The following is a 20,185-nucleotide window of genomic DNA, read 5'->3' as shown; positions in this document are numbered from 1 at the left end:
AATCTATTCTTTAACCAGGAAAGCTCTTTATACATTTATATTGCTGTGTATGTAATTTTTTTAAATTGATAAGCAACTTTCTCCTGAGCAGTTCAATGATCTCAAAACTCTCCACGTGATCACATGGCATATCAACAGACACCGCAGGTCTAATCCTGGAGACGAGGAGGAAGGCATATTTTCTCCTGACCACCTATGGCATTTGCTCTGGAAATGAACAGAGCTTCAAGCCGTCCAATAAAATTCTTTGGATTGGAAAGACCTGCATGGTAGAGCCCAGCTGGCATCAGACCATCACTGAGTGTAGCCACCTCAGCTGGGAGCGGAAAGTTTATCTTCTGTTGCTCTCAGCACATTGTAATTTATGACAAATGGTAAGAGAAATAAAAATTGGGCTGAAGAACATGGACAACAGATAATTCAATGCCACTCCTTCTCCAAGGTAACAGAGACTCACAATGAACCAGCCTGCCAAATCTGAATTCTTTGGGCACAGCTACAGTCCCATCAGTTGGGCATTTCCAAAAGACCTCATGCTCAGGCTGTGATACACTGACGAACAGGAAGTACATTAAAGCATCTTCAGGAACTATTTTCCCAAACCCTTTGATCTATTCCATTGTTTGCTCTGCTCCCTGCATGCTCTCCCATCTCAAAGATCTTGAAAACCAGTTACTCCCATCTCATTCCTTTCGCATTAAAGCCAGGATAATGCAAGCACATGTGTGTCAAATCAAGTGCATATGAAAACAAATGGCCATTCCTTCCTCCAAGAATGTTTACAGTAGTTCCCAATTTAAAAAATGTAGAATAGGTAAATTAGCAATTAAAAAAAAGAACAGATACCAACTAAAGGAAGTAGAGAAAGTAGATGCTGCCAAGCTCCCAAGATTACGTTATTACTAAATTTGGCTCTAAGTTTTCTGGCAGTTAAGGCAGAAAAGAAAACACATTGTTGCATACTTTCCATTTTCTGACCAAAAAAAAAAGTAAAAAAAAAAAAAAAAGTCTTCAAAGATGGAGCTTTTTCCTGTAAGTAACTAAATAAGAATTTCCCAAGTGAGATGTGTATTTGGTCTGTTTGAGGGCTATATGGATAGCAAAATAGGAAGGTCAAGGGGAAGATTGCCAAATAAATATATTCACCACTGTGCCTTGTATGTTATAAATGAACAAAATGATTTAAAATGACATAAAGCCATACAAAAAGAATGAGTCTCATATTCACCTTCCACAAAGGCCAGGAATGATCTTAATTTGAAGTTCAATAAAGACATTTCTATGCGCAACAGGGAGAACAAAAAAATCAAGGACCAAAAAACTTGCTTTCTAAGAACATAGGATGTTGAATGCACATTAAGACTATCCTTATCAAATATCACATCTTCAAACTGATGTGGTTACTTTACTGTCCATAAAAAGAAATTCTATATTGCTGATTTCAAGTGGATGCTTGGCACTGGGTCAGGAACAACTGTTATGGTATTGGCTTCTTCATGAACTACTTATCCACTCCTACCTGAGCGGTCAACACACTTCCATCCAGGCAAAGGCAGTAGAGGTGCCTGCGGGAAGGGCAGTCCTCCGTCTTACCTAACAAAGTTACTTTGAGGATACAATTGCTCTAACATCTTATATGTCTTTATATTGGGCTAGGTTTTCTTTCTTTCCTTCCTTCCTTCCTTCCTTCCTGCCTTCCTGCCTTCCCTGCCTTCCTGCCTTCCTTTCCTTTCCCTCCCTCCCTCCCTCCCTCCCTCCCTTCCTTCCTTCCTTCCTTCCTTCCTTCCTTCCTTCCTTCCTTCCTTCCTTCCTTCCTTCCGAGTCTTACTTTGTCCCCCGGGGTGGAGTGCAGTGGCATCATCATAGCTCTCTGCAACCTCAAACTCTTGGGTTCAAGTGATCCTTCTGCCTCAGCTTCTCGAGTAGCTGGGACTAAGGTGCATGCCACTACACCCAGTTAATTTTTCTATTTTTTGTAAAGACAGGGTCTCACTCTTGCTCAGTCTGGTCTCGAATTCCTGGCCTCAAGTAATCGTCCTGCCTTGGCTTCCCAGAGTGCTAGGCTTACAGGTGTGAGCCACTGTGCCCAACCTTGGTTTGTTCTTGACACAAAAAAGCATATGAGAACTCATTTCACAGCATTAAAGTTTCTTTCATTTAGACAGTGCTAAAATCAGATAGAGTTAGAAGACTGGAATCTTAACATGTACTTCCTTATCTTTCCACATTGTAAAACAGGGTATATAATCAGGGCGCAGTGAGACTGAGAGCAATGTTTTGGGGTGTGTGTATGTGTATATGTGTGCAGAAGGCCTGGTCTCTGGCCATGGCTTGTCACACCTTTGCTATATGACCTTCAAAAAGTCACTACACCTCTACGGATCACAGTTTTGAAAAATTAAAGAAAAGAATCAAACAGCTGCTAAGGTCCCTTCTAGTTCTGATATTCTGTGAATCTATACAGTGGTGCCCATTTTATTACATTACGTTCAGCAAGGATCAAGCAACATTTTGGCAATATCTCATGTCTCAGTTAAAATTTCCAAACTAAACTCTAATTAATTATGCCTTACAGGGCCAGGAGCTTTGGCCCAGAGGGAAGGGGCTCTGGAAACATCTGCCAATCCTAGTTTGGCCACGGCAACTCCAATATTATCTATTGTATTCCACATAATATTTCATTTGCATAAAGAGCTTCATGGCAATAATAAAGTTTGAAAACTACTACCTAGAGAAATGTTTCTCAAGGCAGGTGGGACTCTGACAACGTGTGCAGAATCACCTTGAGGATCAATAAAAATGCATATTCCTAGGACACACCCCAGGCCTTCAGAATCACACCATCTGAAACTAGGACTCAGTTATCTACATTTTTAACAACCTTCCCAGGTGATTCCTAAACACACTAAAATTTGAGATATACTCAATAAATTAGTAAGAACTTAAAACACCAGCTAATTTGCTGGACAAACCCATGGAGCAAATGCTAGATTTCTCAGAGATCATGAAGTGTGGGCTCACAAGAAGCTAAACGTCAGCCTCAACACCCCAAACTGGACTCTGAGACGCTCTAAAATTTAAATAAAACTAGGCCCCTTAAGTGGCTGGACAGTAAGGGGAAGTCAGAGAGTTAGAAAGCGTGTGAAACTACTCCATACAGTCGCTGTCACAGCACTGGTCCCCTAGGCAGGGCACAGAAGCGGGTAGAACAGGCAAGGATTTAGACATTTTCCATTTTTAGAATCAATATGTGCGAGGGAGGCAGGCAGGGTGTCCCCGTGACCCTCCAGTCATCTCATCACTCCTTTCCCATGCCCTTGGTCTCCACTGGATCACCCCCTGGTGAGGAGACAGGAACACACCTCAGTGAAGGCTGAGACTGGGAAGAAGGTCAAAAACAGAATGAATCACACATCAGGGGAAGCCAGCATTGGACTGTCCATGTGAGTCAAGGGACAGAGTGGACTGAGTGGGGGTTGATCTGGTTATCACTGGATTTAGTAAAATCCAGTATCTGAATGTTGCAAAGTAAATTTACAAATTCACTGTTAAAAATTATCATAACCACAGGTATCTTCGTCAAAATGTTAAGATGATAAAGTTATAATGAACTCAAGGTACCTTCAAGGAGAATTACAAGCTTTGTGATAGATGACAGATGGCAATGTTCAAAAGATTATTTTTTTCTTATTTTTAACACTCAAGGAAGTATGATTCCATTTGTACAAAGTACAAAGGTATGTTAAACTTAACCATGATTTTGGGAGTCAGGATAGTAGTCAGCCCCCATCTGGAGTGGGGGCTAGTGACTAGAAGTTCCCCTTAGGGGGCCTAAAGAGAACTTCTGGGGGCTACTGACATGGTGCTGACTGCACAGGTGTGTCCAGTGGAGAGCAATCAACAGGCCAAACGTGCTCTTTCTGCTATATTTTATTTGAACAAAAAGTTTTAAAAAATCAAGTAGTTGCATATTTTGCATCTTAATCTTCAATTTTTAGGTAAGTAGCTTTTTAGATTAAAAGTATCACTTATTTTCCTCAAAACTAAATTTTAAGCTCTAAAGAATAAGAGCCCCTAACCCTAGACATAGTAGAAACTCTAAGTTTAGAATATACTTGTCAGATTCACTGTGAACTTTTAGGCCTTCATTTTAAAGGATGTTTTAATAATGAAAGTATACAACCACAAAAAAAAAATGATAAATGTTTCCTTATAGTTTTCCAGACCTACCCATCTGAATCCATCATATTAAGTAATAGCCTAGTCCTAACTACACAGCAATGTCCTGTGATCCTATCAGAGTCCACTAATCCAGACTATTCAGCCTAAATCTATTCCAGTGCCTAGAAAAACTACCTTTTTGGGGAAAAAACACATCCACTTATGCAGCAAGTCCACATTGTCTCCAGTGCAGCAATCACAATTACATTGGGGTCAGTAAGAGAAAAAGAAAACAGTTTTTCAGAAGGGACTGGGCTGGCCATTCTGTTTTCACTCATCTTACTGCTCAAAAGACCAAGATCAGTCATGCTGATAATGTTCCAAGCGGCGTCAGCCCTGAACTACCTCTAGCTGCCAGCACCGTCAGTGACCCCAGAATGAGAAGATACAGCAAGTTCTTAAGGCACTCTGTGCATATTCAAATCTATGCTACTTCCCTTGGAAGGCTTTCAGCAGTGTCATGCCGCCTCCAAGACCTGGCACTTTCTTATTGTCTATGAGTTGTTAGAGTATTCTCAACTAGTGGTTGGAGTTAAATGGCCCACAAGGTTGCCGTGCACTGTTAATGACCCAAGGCAAGAGTTAAGATTTTAAGAACCAACTGGTAAATCACCAGCACCACTAAAGCAGTCTTAGTAGTAGGTCCAAGATCACTGATCCTGAGACAGGAGGTGTAAGACTGGAAAAAGCAAACAAACAAGGAAAACCCTGTCACCCATCTATGACCATATAAATCCCCAAATATGCAAGATGCTCTACAGAGAGTTCAAACAGACATTCAGAAACTAAGTTATTACATGGACATGTAGACTACCACGTGATCAGCTTCAGGACTGAAGCCGCAGAACAAGGGACACCCTGGATCCCTGTAACTCAGTTTTCAAACCTCCAGAGAGAAGCTCAAGTTTGCTGGACGGTTTCTTCACTATCCATTTGTACACAAGTATTTTATAAGGTGAAAATAAGCTAAAACAACAACAACAACAATAGTAATGATAAGGAAAAAGAAAAAAAAGAATCAAGAATGGGGCCACTGAAGCCCAAAGTACAATGCTGAGACACAGCAAATTGACCTGGGCCACACAATTTAGGCTCTCAGTCACCACAACCACTCCTCCTGTAGGGGAGGGGCCTCTTGTGTAAACCTATCCCTGAAGAAGAGAAAGCTGGGCACTTTCTGAGCCTTCCTGGGTCTGACCTCAAAGCAGTACAATATAATGAAGTTTCAGTGAAACCCCCAAATCCTCTGATTTAAGGCATTGCTGATGCCCAATAAATATCACAATATAAGCCACCTTCTGCCTTGACCCAAACTTTCAGAATTTACATTCATCTACCCACATAATAGTCCCTTCCCGTCTAATCTTAGATCAGATCTTAGATCAGAATGCCGGATAGAAAAGAGGAAATATTTGAGACTGTTTCAACTTTTACTACTGTGGGATCTTAAATAAGTAACTTAATATATCTGGGCTTCAGTTTCTTCACCTATAAAAGGAAACAGATTAGCTGACTTTGATCCATCAATCTACAAATTACAGATAAGACCTGTTTGACCTACCTTGCAAAATTACTAGACGAAGAATTATTGGAAAATAAAGGAAAGTATGTAAAAGTGCTTTGTAAAATACTATACCAATTTGAGTGATTATAACTAATAGTGTTTCAAAAGCACAACTCTTAGCCTTAAAATAATTCACCCAGGTTATTTAAGAGATGGACCAATCTGCACACACCAATCAGACTCTCCTTCGCTGAGCCTCAGAAGGCACCAAGACGCCACTGAAGACAGTTGCTGCAGCTGTAAGCCGGAGGCATGGCCAAGGTGGTAGCAGAGTTGCCCAGTTAGGAGAGGAAATCAGGAACCTGGCTGGGGTGGGGACAGACTACTAGCAGTCAAGTGGTTAAACAGATGGTCAAAAGGATAAGAGACACATGTGGGAATAGAGCTGAAAGGTATCAGGTATGCTCAGACCATAATCTATAACCTACCCATGATCATATGAATCCTCAAATTTGCAAGTGGCTTGGTCCTACAACATGAATGCACATGTGTGTGTGTATGTGTGTATATGTGTGTGTGTGTATGTCCATTTAACTCATTTTTAAAGGGAGACATCTTCAGTTCTGAGTTTTTAAAATATAAAAATTCTGGTTATAGTTTATAAAAAATATTATTGAGTATTAAATAAATTAGTACAGAGATGTGTTTCTCAGGCGGATACTGTTATAACTTTAGATGGACAATTCTTGGTTGTATCAGACTGTTCCACTATTGCAGGATGTCTGGCATCCCTTCCCCCACCCACTAAATGCCAAAAGCACCCTTCCCTTCAAACATTGTTAGAATGAAAGACGCTCCCATAAACTCCAAATGTCCCCATGAGGTAGCACCCCCACCAATACTGAAAACCTCTGAATAAGAGGGAACATGTCCTAAGAATTTTCCTCCTGTTTGTCAGTTACTCATTAAATACAATATACCACTAAATGGCTTTTACTTTGGATACATCAACTTATTAAAATGAACTGCCAATTGTTTGTAAGAAGAAAAATTCTTAAGATGTATTCTATGTAATGCAAATATCAGTGTTTAAATAATACATTGAGATATCACAAATAGTGGTCATAATTTCAGCAGGAAAGTACCTGCCTTTATTAAATACAATCTAAAGACCAAAACTATGTCCAGAAAAATTAGAGGAAGATGCCAGTTATCAATGCACTCATGCAATGCTATGCCTCCTATCCAGCCTCCTGAGACTCTAATTACTGTTAATCCTTATATACCTCAAAACAAAGTTCTCCCAGAACTCTCTCCTGGTGTTCCTAATTCATTTTGCTCCAGTTATATCTAAGTGTCTTCTGGGAATATTTTTATTTTCTTACTGTAATCTTGTCTACAAGGGTAAACAAGAAGAAAGTCTTCTTCCCTCTACCCCTGCCCTTTGCCTACTTAAAATGACACACGGTTAATTAATCTCTTGGTCCATTTTTCAAAAACTGCATAAATTATTTGTTTCCTATGAGTAATGGCCTTCAGTTATCCAAATGTATGAATGAGGGAAAGATCTGTACCCAACAGAATTTCAGAACAATTAAGCCAATATTTTGGCAAACTCTGCATAGTACCGTTCAGCTCTTTTGTCAATACTCACCAAAACTAAGCACCCTTTAGGTGCATACCCTCTTTTCTTTATGTTCCACAATTTTTAAAACGCAGAAGGTCAAAGGCATCAGCCTCTTGCCAAGAACACACATAAGAGGTAAGTAGAGACGGTGAGCGAGAAGGGAGAGAAAAGAAGCAAGAGGGTGTACCTTCCAGTGTTTTCTGAAAAGCAGTATTTATGGGCCTTTATAATTAGTCAACAAAATGCATTGCTCTCACAGAGGAACATTACTTAAAGGGACTCCAGAAATTTAGAGTTTGAACTCCATCCAGATACTGACTGGCCATGGGTATCACTCATACCTTTGAATACAAGTTGTGCCACTATATCCCCATATCCCTAATCCTCAACCACCTCTCCTTTAAGTGCTAAGTATTTTCTGAAAGTGAAAGAAACGAAACGTCTTTCAAATCCCCAGATAACTGCCCTGTCCCAAATAAGCAGTAGACTAATTTCTGAGATTAATAACACTTCTCTGCATATCACTAAGACAAAAATCAGACCCTTGTGTATAATGATTTAAAATGATGTAAGTGAACAAAGAGGCAGAATATTACACAGAGTGAGGTTTTACTAAGAGATTGTACCACTTTGTCTACTAACTGAAAGAAAATTCATGAATAGGCATACTTTTTAAAAATTCTATTAAGCACCCAATTTTCTAAAATATCTGGGTCTGTTCCCATAATTGCAATATTTACTCCATGGGCAGTACAGCACTGGCAGCTGCACTTTGTTTCAGCAGAATAGTGCCAAAGAGGAGTCATGGGCTTAGCACTTCCCAGACGACACCCGCTACGTGCAGTGGCAGGCCCCATATTCCTTCCTTTCAAAGACTCGTGTATCTGTCTTTTCAGATTCTTGCAATGGTTCTGCCTGTCAACCTTGCCACTTTGATTAAGGTGGGAGGGGGGCCCTTTAGTGAACAGGTCCTCACTTGGTGGGAGAGCCTCGTCCACCCTCTGGTACCGGCTAACATCTTGGCGCACTGAAGGTAGTGACCGCAATGGCTGGTGGCCGTTGGCTTGAGAACCTAGGATTAAAGGTAGAAAGTTACCCACATATTGTTTTCTTTATTTTAAAAAAACCTAACATAAATCCTGAGGCCAATCTCTTCCCTCGGTTTAGTCTAATTTCCCACGTGAGGACCTAGAAACAAAAGAAGAGAATGACTAGCAAGTGAATACTTAGAAGAGGGCTTCCTCGAGAAAGTCCTCTGTTCACATCCCTCCCCCTTCCGCCTCTCCCCATCCCCATCCCTCACCCACCCTGGCTCCTGCCCTGGTCATGCATTCACACTTTAGGGTCACATAGTGGCCACAAGATAATGAAGGAAACAAAAAAAAAAAAAAAGGAGGAAGAAGAAAAGAAGGGGATACTTTAAATAGAAAAATAAATTACAAAAGAAGAAAATCATAACTATCTCTGAGTCTATGAAGTTACCCTTTGACTTTTTATTGCATCTACAATGAGACAGTTTAAAGGAATCATTCTAGAGAACAATATTCAATAGATACAATACCAATTTTAGTGTAAGTCTGCATCCTCAGACACTAAAACAGATTATTCTTCAAGCCAGAATGTATCATCTAACTTAGTTGACATTTCTTATACTGTAGAAGACAAAAACATTGCCTTTGATTCAAAGCACATATTAACATCTGCTTTGAAGTTTTATAAAGGAGAGACTTAAGGTGTCCCTGCTAAGTTCTGAAGATCACACTCATGTTGAAGCTGTCAGCCTGTTTGGTTTTTTATCTACAAACCCAAGTCCCACTAGAGATTCATTATTTAAGTTTGAAGACTTGTTTGACAGGCCTCTTATTTCAGCAATAGAAGATCCATTTTTAAAAAAGGGCACTGCACTGGACTCAAGCCTAGCTGTATGCAAATCACGTGAGCTTCTTCCTAGCTATGGGATGGGTTAAGTCCTCAGTCTCCCCACTCTGAAATGGCAGACCTGGTCTATCGAAGGGGCTTCAGGTGCCCCTACATGTGTTGCCTGTTTCCTTCTCTTCTTGGCCCTGTTTTCAATCTTGCCTCTCTTCCCCTTCCTACTCCCTTTGGCTAACTACTGAACCCAAGGTTGGGAATTCAGGTGACATGCAACCTGCAGCACCATTTGCATTGAGGGGAAAACGACAGAGCTTCTCTTCAGCAGCTACGGGAGAGGCAAGAGCCCCGCTGTCTCCCTACCCTACCTCCAGTAGCGCCCTCCTCCTGGGCAGTGGCCCCTTCACAGGCGCCTCGGGCACCCGCGGTGGCATCGGCATCGCCGTCGCCCTCTTCCTGGCGCTGGCTCTCAGCAGCAGCGGCGGCGGCTCCCTCCAGGCTCCCTCTCCGCTGCCAGACCTCCCCCAGCTCCTCCTGCTCAGGTAAAGCGGCTGATTCCGCCCCCGGCCCCTCCTCCTCCCCACTGGGCACCTGCACCACAGGCAGAGAACCCGGGGTGCATATGGAGTCCTGCGACCCTTCGGCGGGGCTGCCGCCGGCGGGCTCTGCTGCGCAGGCTCCGTCTTCCTCCTCCTGAGAAGAAAAGGCTGGGGTTTCGGGGAACCGTGCGCTCTCCTGGGACGAGCACCGCGTCTCCACCGAGGACAGCTGCGTGGTCACGCTCTCGTTGCAGGAGCTGTCGGCGCCCTCCAGGTCACTCTCTCCCTCGGGCCTGGTGCTGGCTTCGCTCACGCTCTCTGTCCTGGCAGGGTCACTGGGTTCTGTCTCAGAGGACACCTGGGAAGGCTCGGACCCCTGGTCCAGGGACTCAGTCTCACTGATGGCCCTGCGGCTTCCTCCTGACGTGTCGGAAGTCCCCGTGTCTGCCCCACTTGTGGGCTGATCCACCTCCTGAGAGCCACACAGTTCGGTGCTGCCCTGGTCCCCACTGGGTTGAGACTCAGGGCCGCCTTCACCTTCATCTGGGGCTGGGCCTGAGGGTAAGGAGCTGTCTGTAATCTCTGGAAGATTTTCCGGCTTGTCCTGGAGGGAAGCAGCTTCATGTGTGGAGGCGTCCTCATTCTCAATGGGGTTGTCTTCTGGCTTTGTCTGAGATGTCAGGCTCGCATCGTCAGTTCTGGATGCCCTGCTAAACATGATCAGCCCTCCTTCCTCCTCCAAGGAAGACGGGTAACCCAGGTCTTGCTGGAACTCGTGGTCTTCTTCATCTGAGTCGATGTGAAGCATTGCGTTGAGTCTTGTGTCTGTGGGAAAACTACTCCTCAGTTTGGGAGAGGCTCCCATGGACCTCTCAGAGCAGGTCGCTGCCCCCGGCCTGGAATGGCCGTTGTGTTCAATAGCATCTAAGTAATCATTGAGTGAATCCTGACGTCCTCTGGGAGGTGACGTCCTTGAAGAAGTAGAATTTAAATCCTCTGTGTCTATTTCCAGAGTGGAGCTAGTCCTCAATGAATGCTTGGGGGTCCCGTCAGCAGTACTTTCCTCAGAAACTGGCCCGTTAGCACAAACTGGGCCGTCGTGATGGCTGCCTGGCATGTCCTCGTCATCAGAAGGGCTTCCTAGGTCCCCATTCACAGTACTGACTCCAAGAATGGTGCCAACGGCTTCTGGAGAAGCATCTGAATGAGAAATCAGCATTTATAAAAATGAACTAGAAATAATGAATGAACTTTTTACCTATTTCTTTGCCACCAATCAGTTCAAAGAATTCAGTCATCCTGTTGAGGCTTCCTTACAGCACTACAACTTGCAAGATTCACCACTCACTACCATGAGGTAGGTATGTTAGTACCACTGGAAATTCTCCAGCCCAGTTTCAAAATGCAGGCATAAACCTAAGAGATGGTTTTTGGTAAAAAGGCTTTTCTATCTGCTTAGAAAACTTCAGCAAGTAATCATTTGACAGCTATTTTATTTTTAGAACAGGACACAAATTCAATTCTATTTAAAAGTAAACTTACAACTGAGTAAGATTTAACAAGTTTTTCCTACAGCCATGCCTTCATACAGATGTCTCACCTTCGTGAACAGAAGACGTAACCTCCACCTTAAACTGGAGGTACCCACTCACATGGTCAGCTGGGAGCCTTCTGCCAAGGTTGTAGCTGAGCATTTGATCACTGCAAGAGGAGAAACGGTTCTTTCATCCTTAGTACACTCGAGTCAGCCTTCGCCTTCTTCCTGCAGGCCACACCCCCAGTCCTGCATACCTCTCTTAAAACCTTCAGACTCACGAATAAAGAAAATAAAAGGCTCAAGGCACATTATAGTCCACTGTAATATTATTCATTCTTAAAAATGAACACTTATAAACCCAGGGATAAAAGGAAATCTTGTTGTAAGGAAAATCATTACTAAAAGCAGAAAAAGCAATGCAGTATATGATATTTTTTAAGGACATCTGATTTGCTCTCTCATTGCTAAGGGGGACCAGGGAAAGAGCATTTTGAAGGTCATCTAGGAGCTGCAAAAGGCCTCAAGCTATAGGTGCTTTTTGACTCAAGTGTAAAAGTAGCAAGGGTCTGGTCACTTAGGCTTTAGCAAACAGGAAGCTGGTTCTAAAACAACACTCACAGATAAGGATTATCACCTGACAGCATGGCACAGAGGGCGCAGTGCTATATTCTGAAGGACAGGAGCTGGGAGTTAGGAGAGAGCAGCACAAGAACGGGCCACATGTATGAAGACAGCAGCCCCAGCTGTGTGAGGGGGATTGGGCTGCTGAACGCTCCTTCTTCACCTGCAGAGTAAGGGAGCTGGTGCTGCCGCTGCACTGTCAGGGAGCCTGGCCTCCCACTAATCCTGTGAGCGATCCTGATGCCATGGTTTGGAGAAGCTACATGTGCCACTGTGGTGGGGTCATGTCTCGCACCTGGCAGTGGGCTGGAGGGGACCACAGCTGGGCCTGCCCAGTTTTGCTCTGCCTTGGCCCCAAGGCTTGGGGTGACAGCCCCGAGGATGTAACTGTCAATCTGGTTCAAGTCCATGTCTATTTATCAAAGTCTAATGCAATTAGTTCATTTCCTTGTACGAAAGCAACTTTTATTCTGAATCAAATGGCATAATTAAGGAAACTAATCAAAGGGATAGTACCAAATCACTCCATCTCTGTTCTCACACTGCCCTCTAATGGCTATTTCAGAAGGAAAATAATGCTTCTATCTAGCATTTCCATCACTGTACACTTTATCGCTTCTAGCCAGCTATTAATTATTAATTTGCTTAACTATTTTTTTTGTTCCCTATTTCCTCAGTATGACTTCTTTACTTGACTCACAACTTACAAAAATCTCACAAAAAGAAAAAGGACATCAATCACATTTTAAGATTCTGTCAATGAATAAATTTTAGTTGCCTAAATGAATATGTATGTCTAGAAGCTTTACTATAATACTTTCCTGGAGTCTAGGTCCTGTTTTAAATGACTCCAAAACAAGATTGGTTTTGTTTTTCAGTAATAACAAATTCCTCAGGTGGGATTAATCAGGATAAGATAGGCATCAACCTGACACTAGAATTCTGCTCTAGAGAGAGGGTTTTATAACAAGATTTCAACATACTCAAAAACAATCAAATACCATGAAATTTGATGCTGAAATGCTAATGGTAGGTACATCTTGGAAAAGATAAAGATACCAAAAAAAAGGTACATAATTAAAGCAAAGTACTTTTTCTCCAGTACACTTCAATGAGTCTAAGGGCACTTTTGTTGTGTAATTTTTTACTGAAGTAAAATATACATATATAATTTACCATCTTTACCATCTTTAAGTGTACAGATCAGTGGTAATAAATACATTCATATTCTTTTTTTTTTTTTAACCTACCTTTCCCTGCTCCCCACCCCTTTCCAGACTCTGCTACTAACCACCAATCTACTCTTAATTTTCATTCACTTTTTTTAGCTCCCACATATAAGAAGATGTGATATTTGTCTTTCTGTGCCTGGCTTATTTCACTCAGCATAACGGCCTCCAGTTCCATCCATGTTGTTACAAATAACAGGATTTCATTCTTTTTTATGGCCTAATAGTGTTCTATTGTGTATATACACCACATTCTCTTTATCCATTCCTCCACTGACAGACATTTAGGTTGATGTCATGTCATGGCTATTGTGAATGGTGCTGCAATACACATGGTAGTGCAGACATCTCTTTGATAGTATTGACTCCCTTTCTTTTACATATATACCAGGAGTGGAATTGCTGGATCATATGGAAGTTTTTCTATTTTTAGTTTTTTGAGGAACTTTCACACTGTCCATTTACATCCCCAGTGAGCGACAGTGTGTGAGGGTTCCCCTTTCTCCCCATCCTCGCTAGCATCTGTTATTGCTTGTCTTTTTGATACAAGCCATTTTAAATGGGGTGAGATGATATCACACTGTGGTTTTGGTTTGGGGGCGTTTTTACTTTTAAAAGAATTATATTACCACTTCTTACCAGTAAGGGATGTCCTAGGACTACCACGTATCATTTCACTTGTTTCCATACAAACTGATCTCAGCTAGATCCCTAAAGGTAAGGGCTGATTACCCGATGGCTTGTCGCTCCAGCAGCCTCTGGACTGGAATGGTTAGTTTTCCCAGGAAACGCTTGATGATAGGACGGCTCTTGGCAAATTTGTCTTTAATTTCAATTTCTAAGACATCAGTAAGAAGTGCAAAAAAGGAATATTTCTGAAAACACAAACAGACACCATGTTGGTTCAAAAAGAAGATAAATATGGTATTATATCATTTTATTAGTATAAGCAATGGTATTTCTCAAACTCTAATGACATACAGAGTCCATAGCGCTAGAAATTTCTGCAGCCACTGTGAATCTTTTAGTCACTCAGCTTCACTGGCATTCACAATGATTACAAAGCAACAGTCAAGAATCTGTGTGATAAAAGAAGCCCTTTTGGTCAATCATGCGGCCCTTCCTAGTTTAACAATTTTAGGAGATGTTATCAAATATTAAGTTATGCACAATACAATTTTAGTACTCACTACACTGATTGTATCTTAATTATTTGATCTGTAATATCTTGTTATAGAATGGTTTAGAATTAACTTGTATTTGATTAACAATAACTTTAATTCCTATTCTTATGGAATTTGAAGTTGTGAAATATAGTTTTAAAATACTCTTCTACTTAGCAGTTAAAGTAGGAATATCTACAGAATACTGTGGTTTCCCTGATAAATATTTTTAAAAAACAATATTTAAGTGAAATTATTGCTGAAGTTTAAAAGGCACATAGGGTCTCTTCTGGTACAGAAAAAGCATAAAGTTAAGGTAGCCTATGTTGTTTTCATTTAGGAATGACATTGTAGAAAATTAGACTGGACATTTATAAGGATATAAAATAAATATAAAGACGTTTACTCACTTGCAAAGACCTTTACATGTATTATCTTCATTTTATTTTTACAAAGATAAAATTTTCTTTTTAAAGATGAGAATCTCAGGATAAGTAAATGATGGAGCCAGGAATCTAACTAAATCATTTCTCTGCTTCCTTGGCAGTATCCAAGCAACTACAGTGATGTGAATAGTGCTAGCCAGCTTTACACTACGTGCCCCTAAGTTTATCTAGTCTTCACCAAGTTCTTCAAAGGGCCAGGCAATTTGGCCGTCTGCTTAAAGGGAAAATGCACTCGCTTAGAATAAAAAAGCTGAGTTTAAGCCTCACTGCTGCCTCTGAATAGCCAGTCACATAAATATGTAAGCGTCCATTTCTTTTCTTTTTCTTTCTTTCTTTCTTTCTTTCTTTCTTTCTTTTTTTTTTTTTTTTGAGACAGAGTCTTGCTCTGTTGCCCTGGGTAGAGCGCAGTTGGCATCACTATAGCTCACTGCAACCTCCAACTCCTAGGTTCAGTGATCCTCCTGCCTCAGCCTCCTGAGTAGCTGGGACTACAGGTGTGTGTCATGACACCCAGCTAATTTTTTCTATTTTTATTAATAGTAGAGAGGGGGTCTTGCTCTTTCTTAGGCTGGTTTTTTTTTTCTTTTTTGTTTCAGCATATTATAGGGGTACAAATGTTTAGTTTATGTGTATTGCCCTTGCCCCACTGAGTCAGAACTTCAAGTGTGTCCATCTCTAGACATGCACATTGCACCCCATTAGGTGTGTATATACCCATCCCCTCACCCCCCTCTAATCCTCCCACCTCGGCCTCCCAGAGTCCTAGCTTTACAGGTATGAGCCACCACAACCGGCCAAGCTTCAATTTCTTTTTCTTTTTCTTTTTTTTTTTTTGAGACAGAGTCTTGCTCTGTCACCCTGGCCAGAGTGCCGTGGCATCAGCCTAGCTCACAGCAACCTCAAACTCCTGGGCTCAAGCAATCCTTCTGCCTCAGCCTCCTGAGTAGCTAGGACTACAGGCATGTGCCACCATGCCCGGCTAGTTTTTTTTTTCTATATATATTTTAGGTGTCCATATAACTTCTTTCTATTTTTAGTAGAGACAGGGTCTTGCTCTTGCTCAGGCTGGTCTCGAACTCCTGACCTCAAGCAATCCACCCACCTTGGCATCCCAGAGTGCTAGGATTACAGGCGTGAGCCACCGTGCCTGGCCCAAGCTTCAATTTCTTAATCATCAAAATGGAGAGATGATAATCTTATCCCATATACCTACCTCCCTTTCAGGCTTGCACTAGTGACATGGTCAAGAACTTTGTAAATATAAAATGTTATGAAAATAAAGTTACTGCTTCTTTGATTATCGTATCCTTTATGTGCCTTCTAGAGCTCATATTGAGATATATTTTATGTCCTCTAGATTTGAAATGTGTTAAATTAAGTGGTAAACCTTTAAGAGTTATTTACCATGATGAGATCATAAGTAGTTTTTAAAACCAGTGTAAGAATACAAGCAATATTCATTTATACATCTCCATAACCACAGGAACTGCCCAGAAGAGACACCTTGCTATACTGGTAAGTCTCAAATTATCATACCTTTTCCCCAGCTGGTTTTAGATCCCCTGAAATATCTCTCTCTGATTAAATATTTCTACAACATTGTTAGAACATATTGTTCTCATTAAATATTTAAGGTATGATCTAATTTACTGTTTAACTCCTACGCCAGTAAACATTCTAACACCAGTACGTGAAACATGCCTTGGATCCCTGAGAAATGTCAACAGAGCTCATACTTTGCTCAATTGATGAGAAAAGATGTCCCTTCATTCATCTTTTGATTTTCCATAGTTCTAATGAGAAAACCCTTTGCTTGTTGATTTCACTGATATGGTGCCCTAAGGTGACTAGTAGCATAATGTCGCTGTGAGGAAGTCTAAGTACCATCAACACAATCTGGATTCACTCAGGATGACGAGTCCTGGAATGGCTCACCTAATTAACGGAAATCTAGAAATTCATAAAACCTTTCCCAAAGCCCATAGAGAGAGAAATTGCTTTAGTTTGTACTGAATATATGCTAGAACAAAACATCAAACTTTTAAATAAAAACAGGATCAGTGTTACCGACTTTTCCTCTTGCCTCAGGCTCTATGATGGTTCTGCAAGGCAATGTTGCTCATCTTATCCTTATTTAAAATTTTGATATTTTGTTCATCATGAAATTTTTGCATTAATTTTGATTATTTAAAAAATATTGCATTAATATATTTATTTTGATTAGTGAGTCTTTTGGTCCTTAAATTGTGCCCCTGAGGTAAGCGCCTCATTTTGTCTCACCCTAGACCTAGCTCTGGAGAGATGGGAATAGCTCACTCTCATTGTACCCTTTTTCGAACAGAACCCCTGGACACCTCAGCTATCTTGCCACACCCATAAAGAGCTAAAGGTTGCACACAGTCCTGAGGAAAGAGAGAAACTTGGTGGACTTCCTAAGTATCAAGTAGAAGACCCCTGAAAATCATCTTACCTCTCGGTGCCAAATTGGATTAGTGGTGTTACTGATGATAGTAGACCTCCTCTCCTGCCCGTGGTGGGCACAGGTGGGAAAACTGCTCTTCTTCCCTGGCTGAATGGACATCTTGAGATAAGGGTCAGGATTGAAGAACATCCCTTTCTTTAGCCCAACTGCCCTAAGATCTTTAAAGAAAGAGAAAGAGAAGGAGGGAGGGACAAGAGACAGCAGGAAGGAAGGAGGGGAAAGGCGACAGAAGGAGGAAGGAAGGACCCATATATCCTGATTAAAACAAGCAGCTCAAAGACAATTTGTTCTTAAATAAACACACAGTAAGCTCTAAACAGAAACTATTTAGTAAAACAACAGCAAAGTTATTTATGCTGTGATTGCTTAGATAAATGAAGACCAGTGGGTTAGGGCAGTAATTCCAGCAGAGGGGTCTGCTAACAGGCTTCAAAAATGAAGCCAAACCTTTACCACCTCACACCCTTCAACTGGCTTTCCCTGGAAACCATTTTGATTCCAATATACACACCTTCACCACCTTTTTCCTAGAGCAATGATATGGTTTGGCAAGCAGAATTTCAATGTCTTCAGAGAGATCCTTAGTAAACAGTTTACTGAAAAACATGTTCCTTCATGAGAGAAAAATGAATCTTTTATACCTATCTATGTAGAAATGAGTATGAACTAAGTTTAACTGGAGATGAAACATCAGAGAACACATCCATTTGTACCAAATTAAAGTGTCATATATATTCTAGAAATGTGATGAATGTTAAGGGAAAAAAGTAGATTAGAAATATTTTGAAAATGTGAATGCTACCTGCTATTGTAAATAGCTGGTAAAGTAACTTAAATAATTGATGAATGTCCTATAACTCACTTTAGATTCACAAGTTGTTTCACACCATATGAGCTGCTAAAAGTCCTCGCTAAAGTCCGTTTAGTGTGAAGACTGATATTTTTTTTAAATGGTCAGGCTAAGGAGATACAAAAATGTCAGGAAATAAAGCTGGCATGCTAGGACTTCAATGCCTTTCTAAGAATATCAGTTTGAATAAGGTAGGCCTGGGAGCCAAGTAATCTTGAAAAATGCTGGATGATCGGACCTGGGAGGTCCTGAACACTCGGTTCACATACACATTCTGCACATGGCCCCTGAACCTCCAAAGACCTTAGGATAACCCAGCTCAGCTGCAGAACAGACCTTATACAGTGAACCTAAATTATAGGAGGTCACCAGGGCCATCCCATGCAAACCCATTCCTGAAACAGGTCTTTCTTAGGACAGAATTGGCCTGAGATTGCCCACAGAACCATATTCTCTAGGGAATGCTCCCTGGAGGAAGCTCACCAACAGCCCACAAGAACTCGTGGCCTAGATACACGTGAGGAAAACCCAGAAATGTCTAATGACACAAAACTGGAAGTAAATATTTAATATTTATTAATATGTCAGCAAATATTTAAAAATTCAACCAAGAAGATCTTATGTTATGAAACACTGAATGACACGTAGTAAGATCTTTGATCAGAAAACCGACAGGAGAAAGAAAAAACAGGAGCTAGACAGGCACTTCAGAGAAGCTGCTGTGGTCTCATTAGCCTCACAGTCCCCATTCCTGACACTTCATAAGCTACACAGTCATTATTAAATGTGGCATTTGCATTTTACTGTCAATTTAGTAACGCTATGTGTTTTTATTTAGCATACAGACACTTTGACAATAAAATGCAATTCACATAATTATTTTCTTGCCTTTCTCGATTATGCTCCCTCGAACTCAGAGACAGAAGAATGAAATTCTTTAGATATTAAATCTACTCTAAAACAAGGGATTTCTTTGTGGTAAATGAGGAGTAATATGGATAGGAATGGCTGCCACAAAGTCTGAAAGAGCTAAATCATTCACAAAAAATAATCCTTTGCCCAAAAATCATTCCACCAGAAGATTAAGTCACTGTGATGAAAGATGTCACTGTGAGATAACCATGATACCAAACTTTTCCACAATGGGGCATTATACAAACAAATATTCATTAATAAATACAATAAACTACCAACAATTTGCAATCTGATTATTCAGTTTCCTTTATCCATATCATTTCTGCTCTTCTCTCTTTTATATATTTTATTGTTCATAAATATTCATACCACATATTAGGCCAAAGAAGGGCTCAAAGTCACAAAGGTATGACATGGTAAATATTCTAGTTAAAGCCTAAGTTGGAGGAGGTTTAAAATATTAATCAAAACATAATTTTTATTTTATCTGTAAAATTCAATTATTTGTGTCCCTACTTATCCACAGATAAGAGTAGACATTTGTAGGTAGCCATTCTACAATGCCTATATGCTCTCAGATAAATATTATCACCCACTGTCAATATGTAATAACCAGATTAATTTTTTAGAATTAACATTATAGAACTGGTTTCATCTCCTAGCCATTTCTGTACACTATCTGCAACTGGCTGACTGTATGGTAAGTAATAAAACAGATGTTAGGCAGCTAACCTCCATGTGAATAGAGGTGAGATGTTGGAAGAAGCATTTGACTGTGCCCCAAAGCTTATCTTCTACTTTTCAGGAAAATGCCCTAGGATTTTTGGCTTCCAGATGGTCATTCTCCTATACTGAGTTAAAAACATCCTCTGTAGACTCAAAACCAGTATGTGAGTACAGTATTTGGAAGGATACAGATCACTTGAAAGCATAGAGCAATAATCCTAAACTAAGAAACCCATGGCATGGTCTTCCTATAAATTTCCTGAGCTTTGGGGTTGGCTAACTGTTCCCTACCTATCACCAGGGATTTCAGTACCTGCAGTCCCCTCAGTCCTGTGAAGGTCTAAAGCACAGGTGGGTAGCCAAAATGTTTTTGGGAAACACTGATAAGGGGAGTAGGGTTGTAGTACCACAGGCAGTGGTATTTTAAGTGCCCTTCTAAAAACCTAGATATTT

General features: G+C 40.9%; 1 protein-coding gene across 2 annotated transcripts in view; it reads right to left on the bottom strand.

Annotated features, from left to right (window-relative positions):
* The window catches only part of HECW2 (HECT, C2 and WW domain containing E3 ubiquitin protein ligase 2), a 224,164-nt gene that overhangs the window by 100,858 nt on the left and 103,121 nt on the right, over positions 1-20,185 (bottom strand). For both annotated transcript variants that reach the window (XM_045558979.1, XM_045558978.1), the window contains 5 exons: positions 17,230-17,399; positions 13,883-14,025; positions 11,364-11,464; positions 9,593-10,963; positions 8,329-8,424 (listed from right to left, as the gene is read on the bottom strand). In XM_045558979.1, the coding sequence (XP_045414935.1) occupies positions 8,329-8,424; positions 9,593-10,963; positions 11,364-11,464; positions 13,883-14,025; positions 17,230-17,399 (1,881 nt within the window). The remainder of the gene's footprint in view (positions 1-8,328; positions 8,425-9,592; positions 10,964-11,363; positions 11,465-13,882; positions 14,026-17,229; positions 17,400-20,185) is intronic.

The sequence above is a fragment of the Lemur catta genome, chromosome 8, assembly GCF_020740605.2.
Source record: "Lemur catta isolate mLemCat1 chromosome 8, mLemCat1.pri, whole genome shotgun sequence".
Taxonomy (NCBI): domain Eukaryota; kingdom Metazoa; phylum Chordata; class Mammalia; order Primates; family Lemuridae; genus Lemur; species Lemur catta.
Note: the sequence above shows the minus strand (reverse complement) of the source record. Positions and strands in the feature narration are given on the sequence as shown.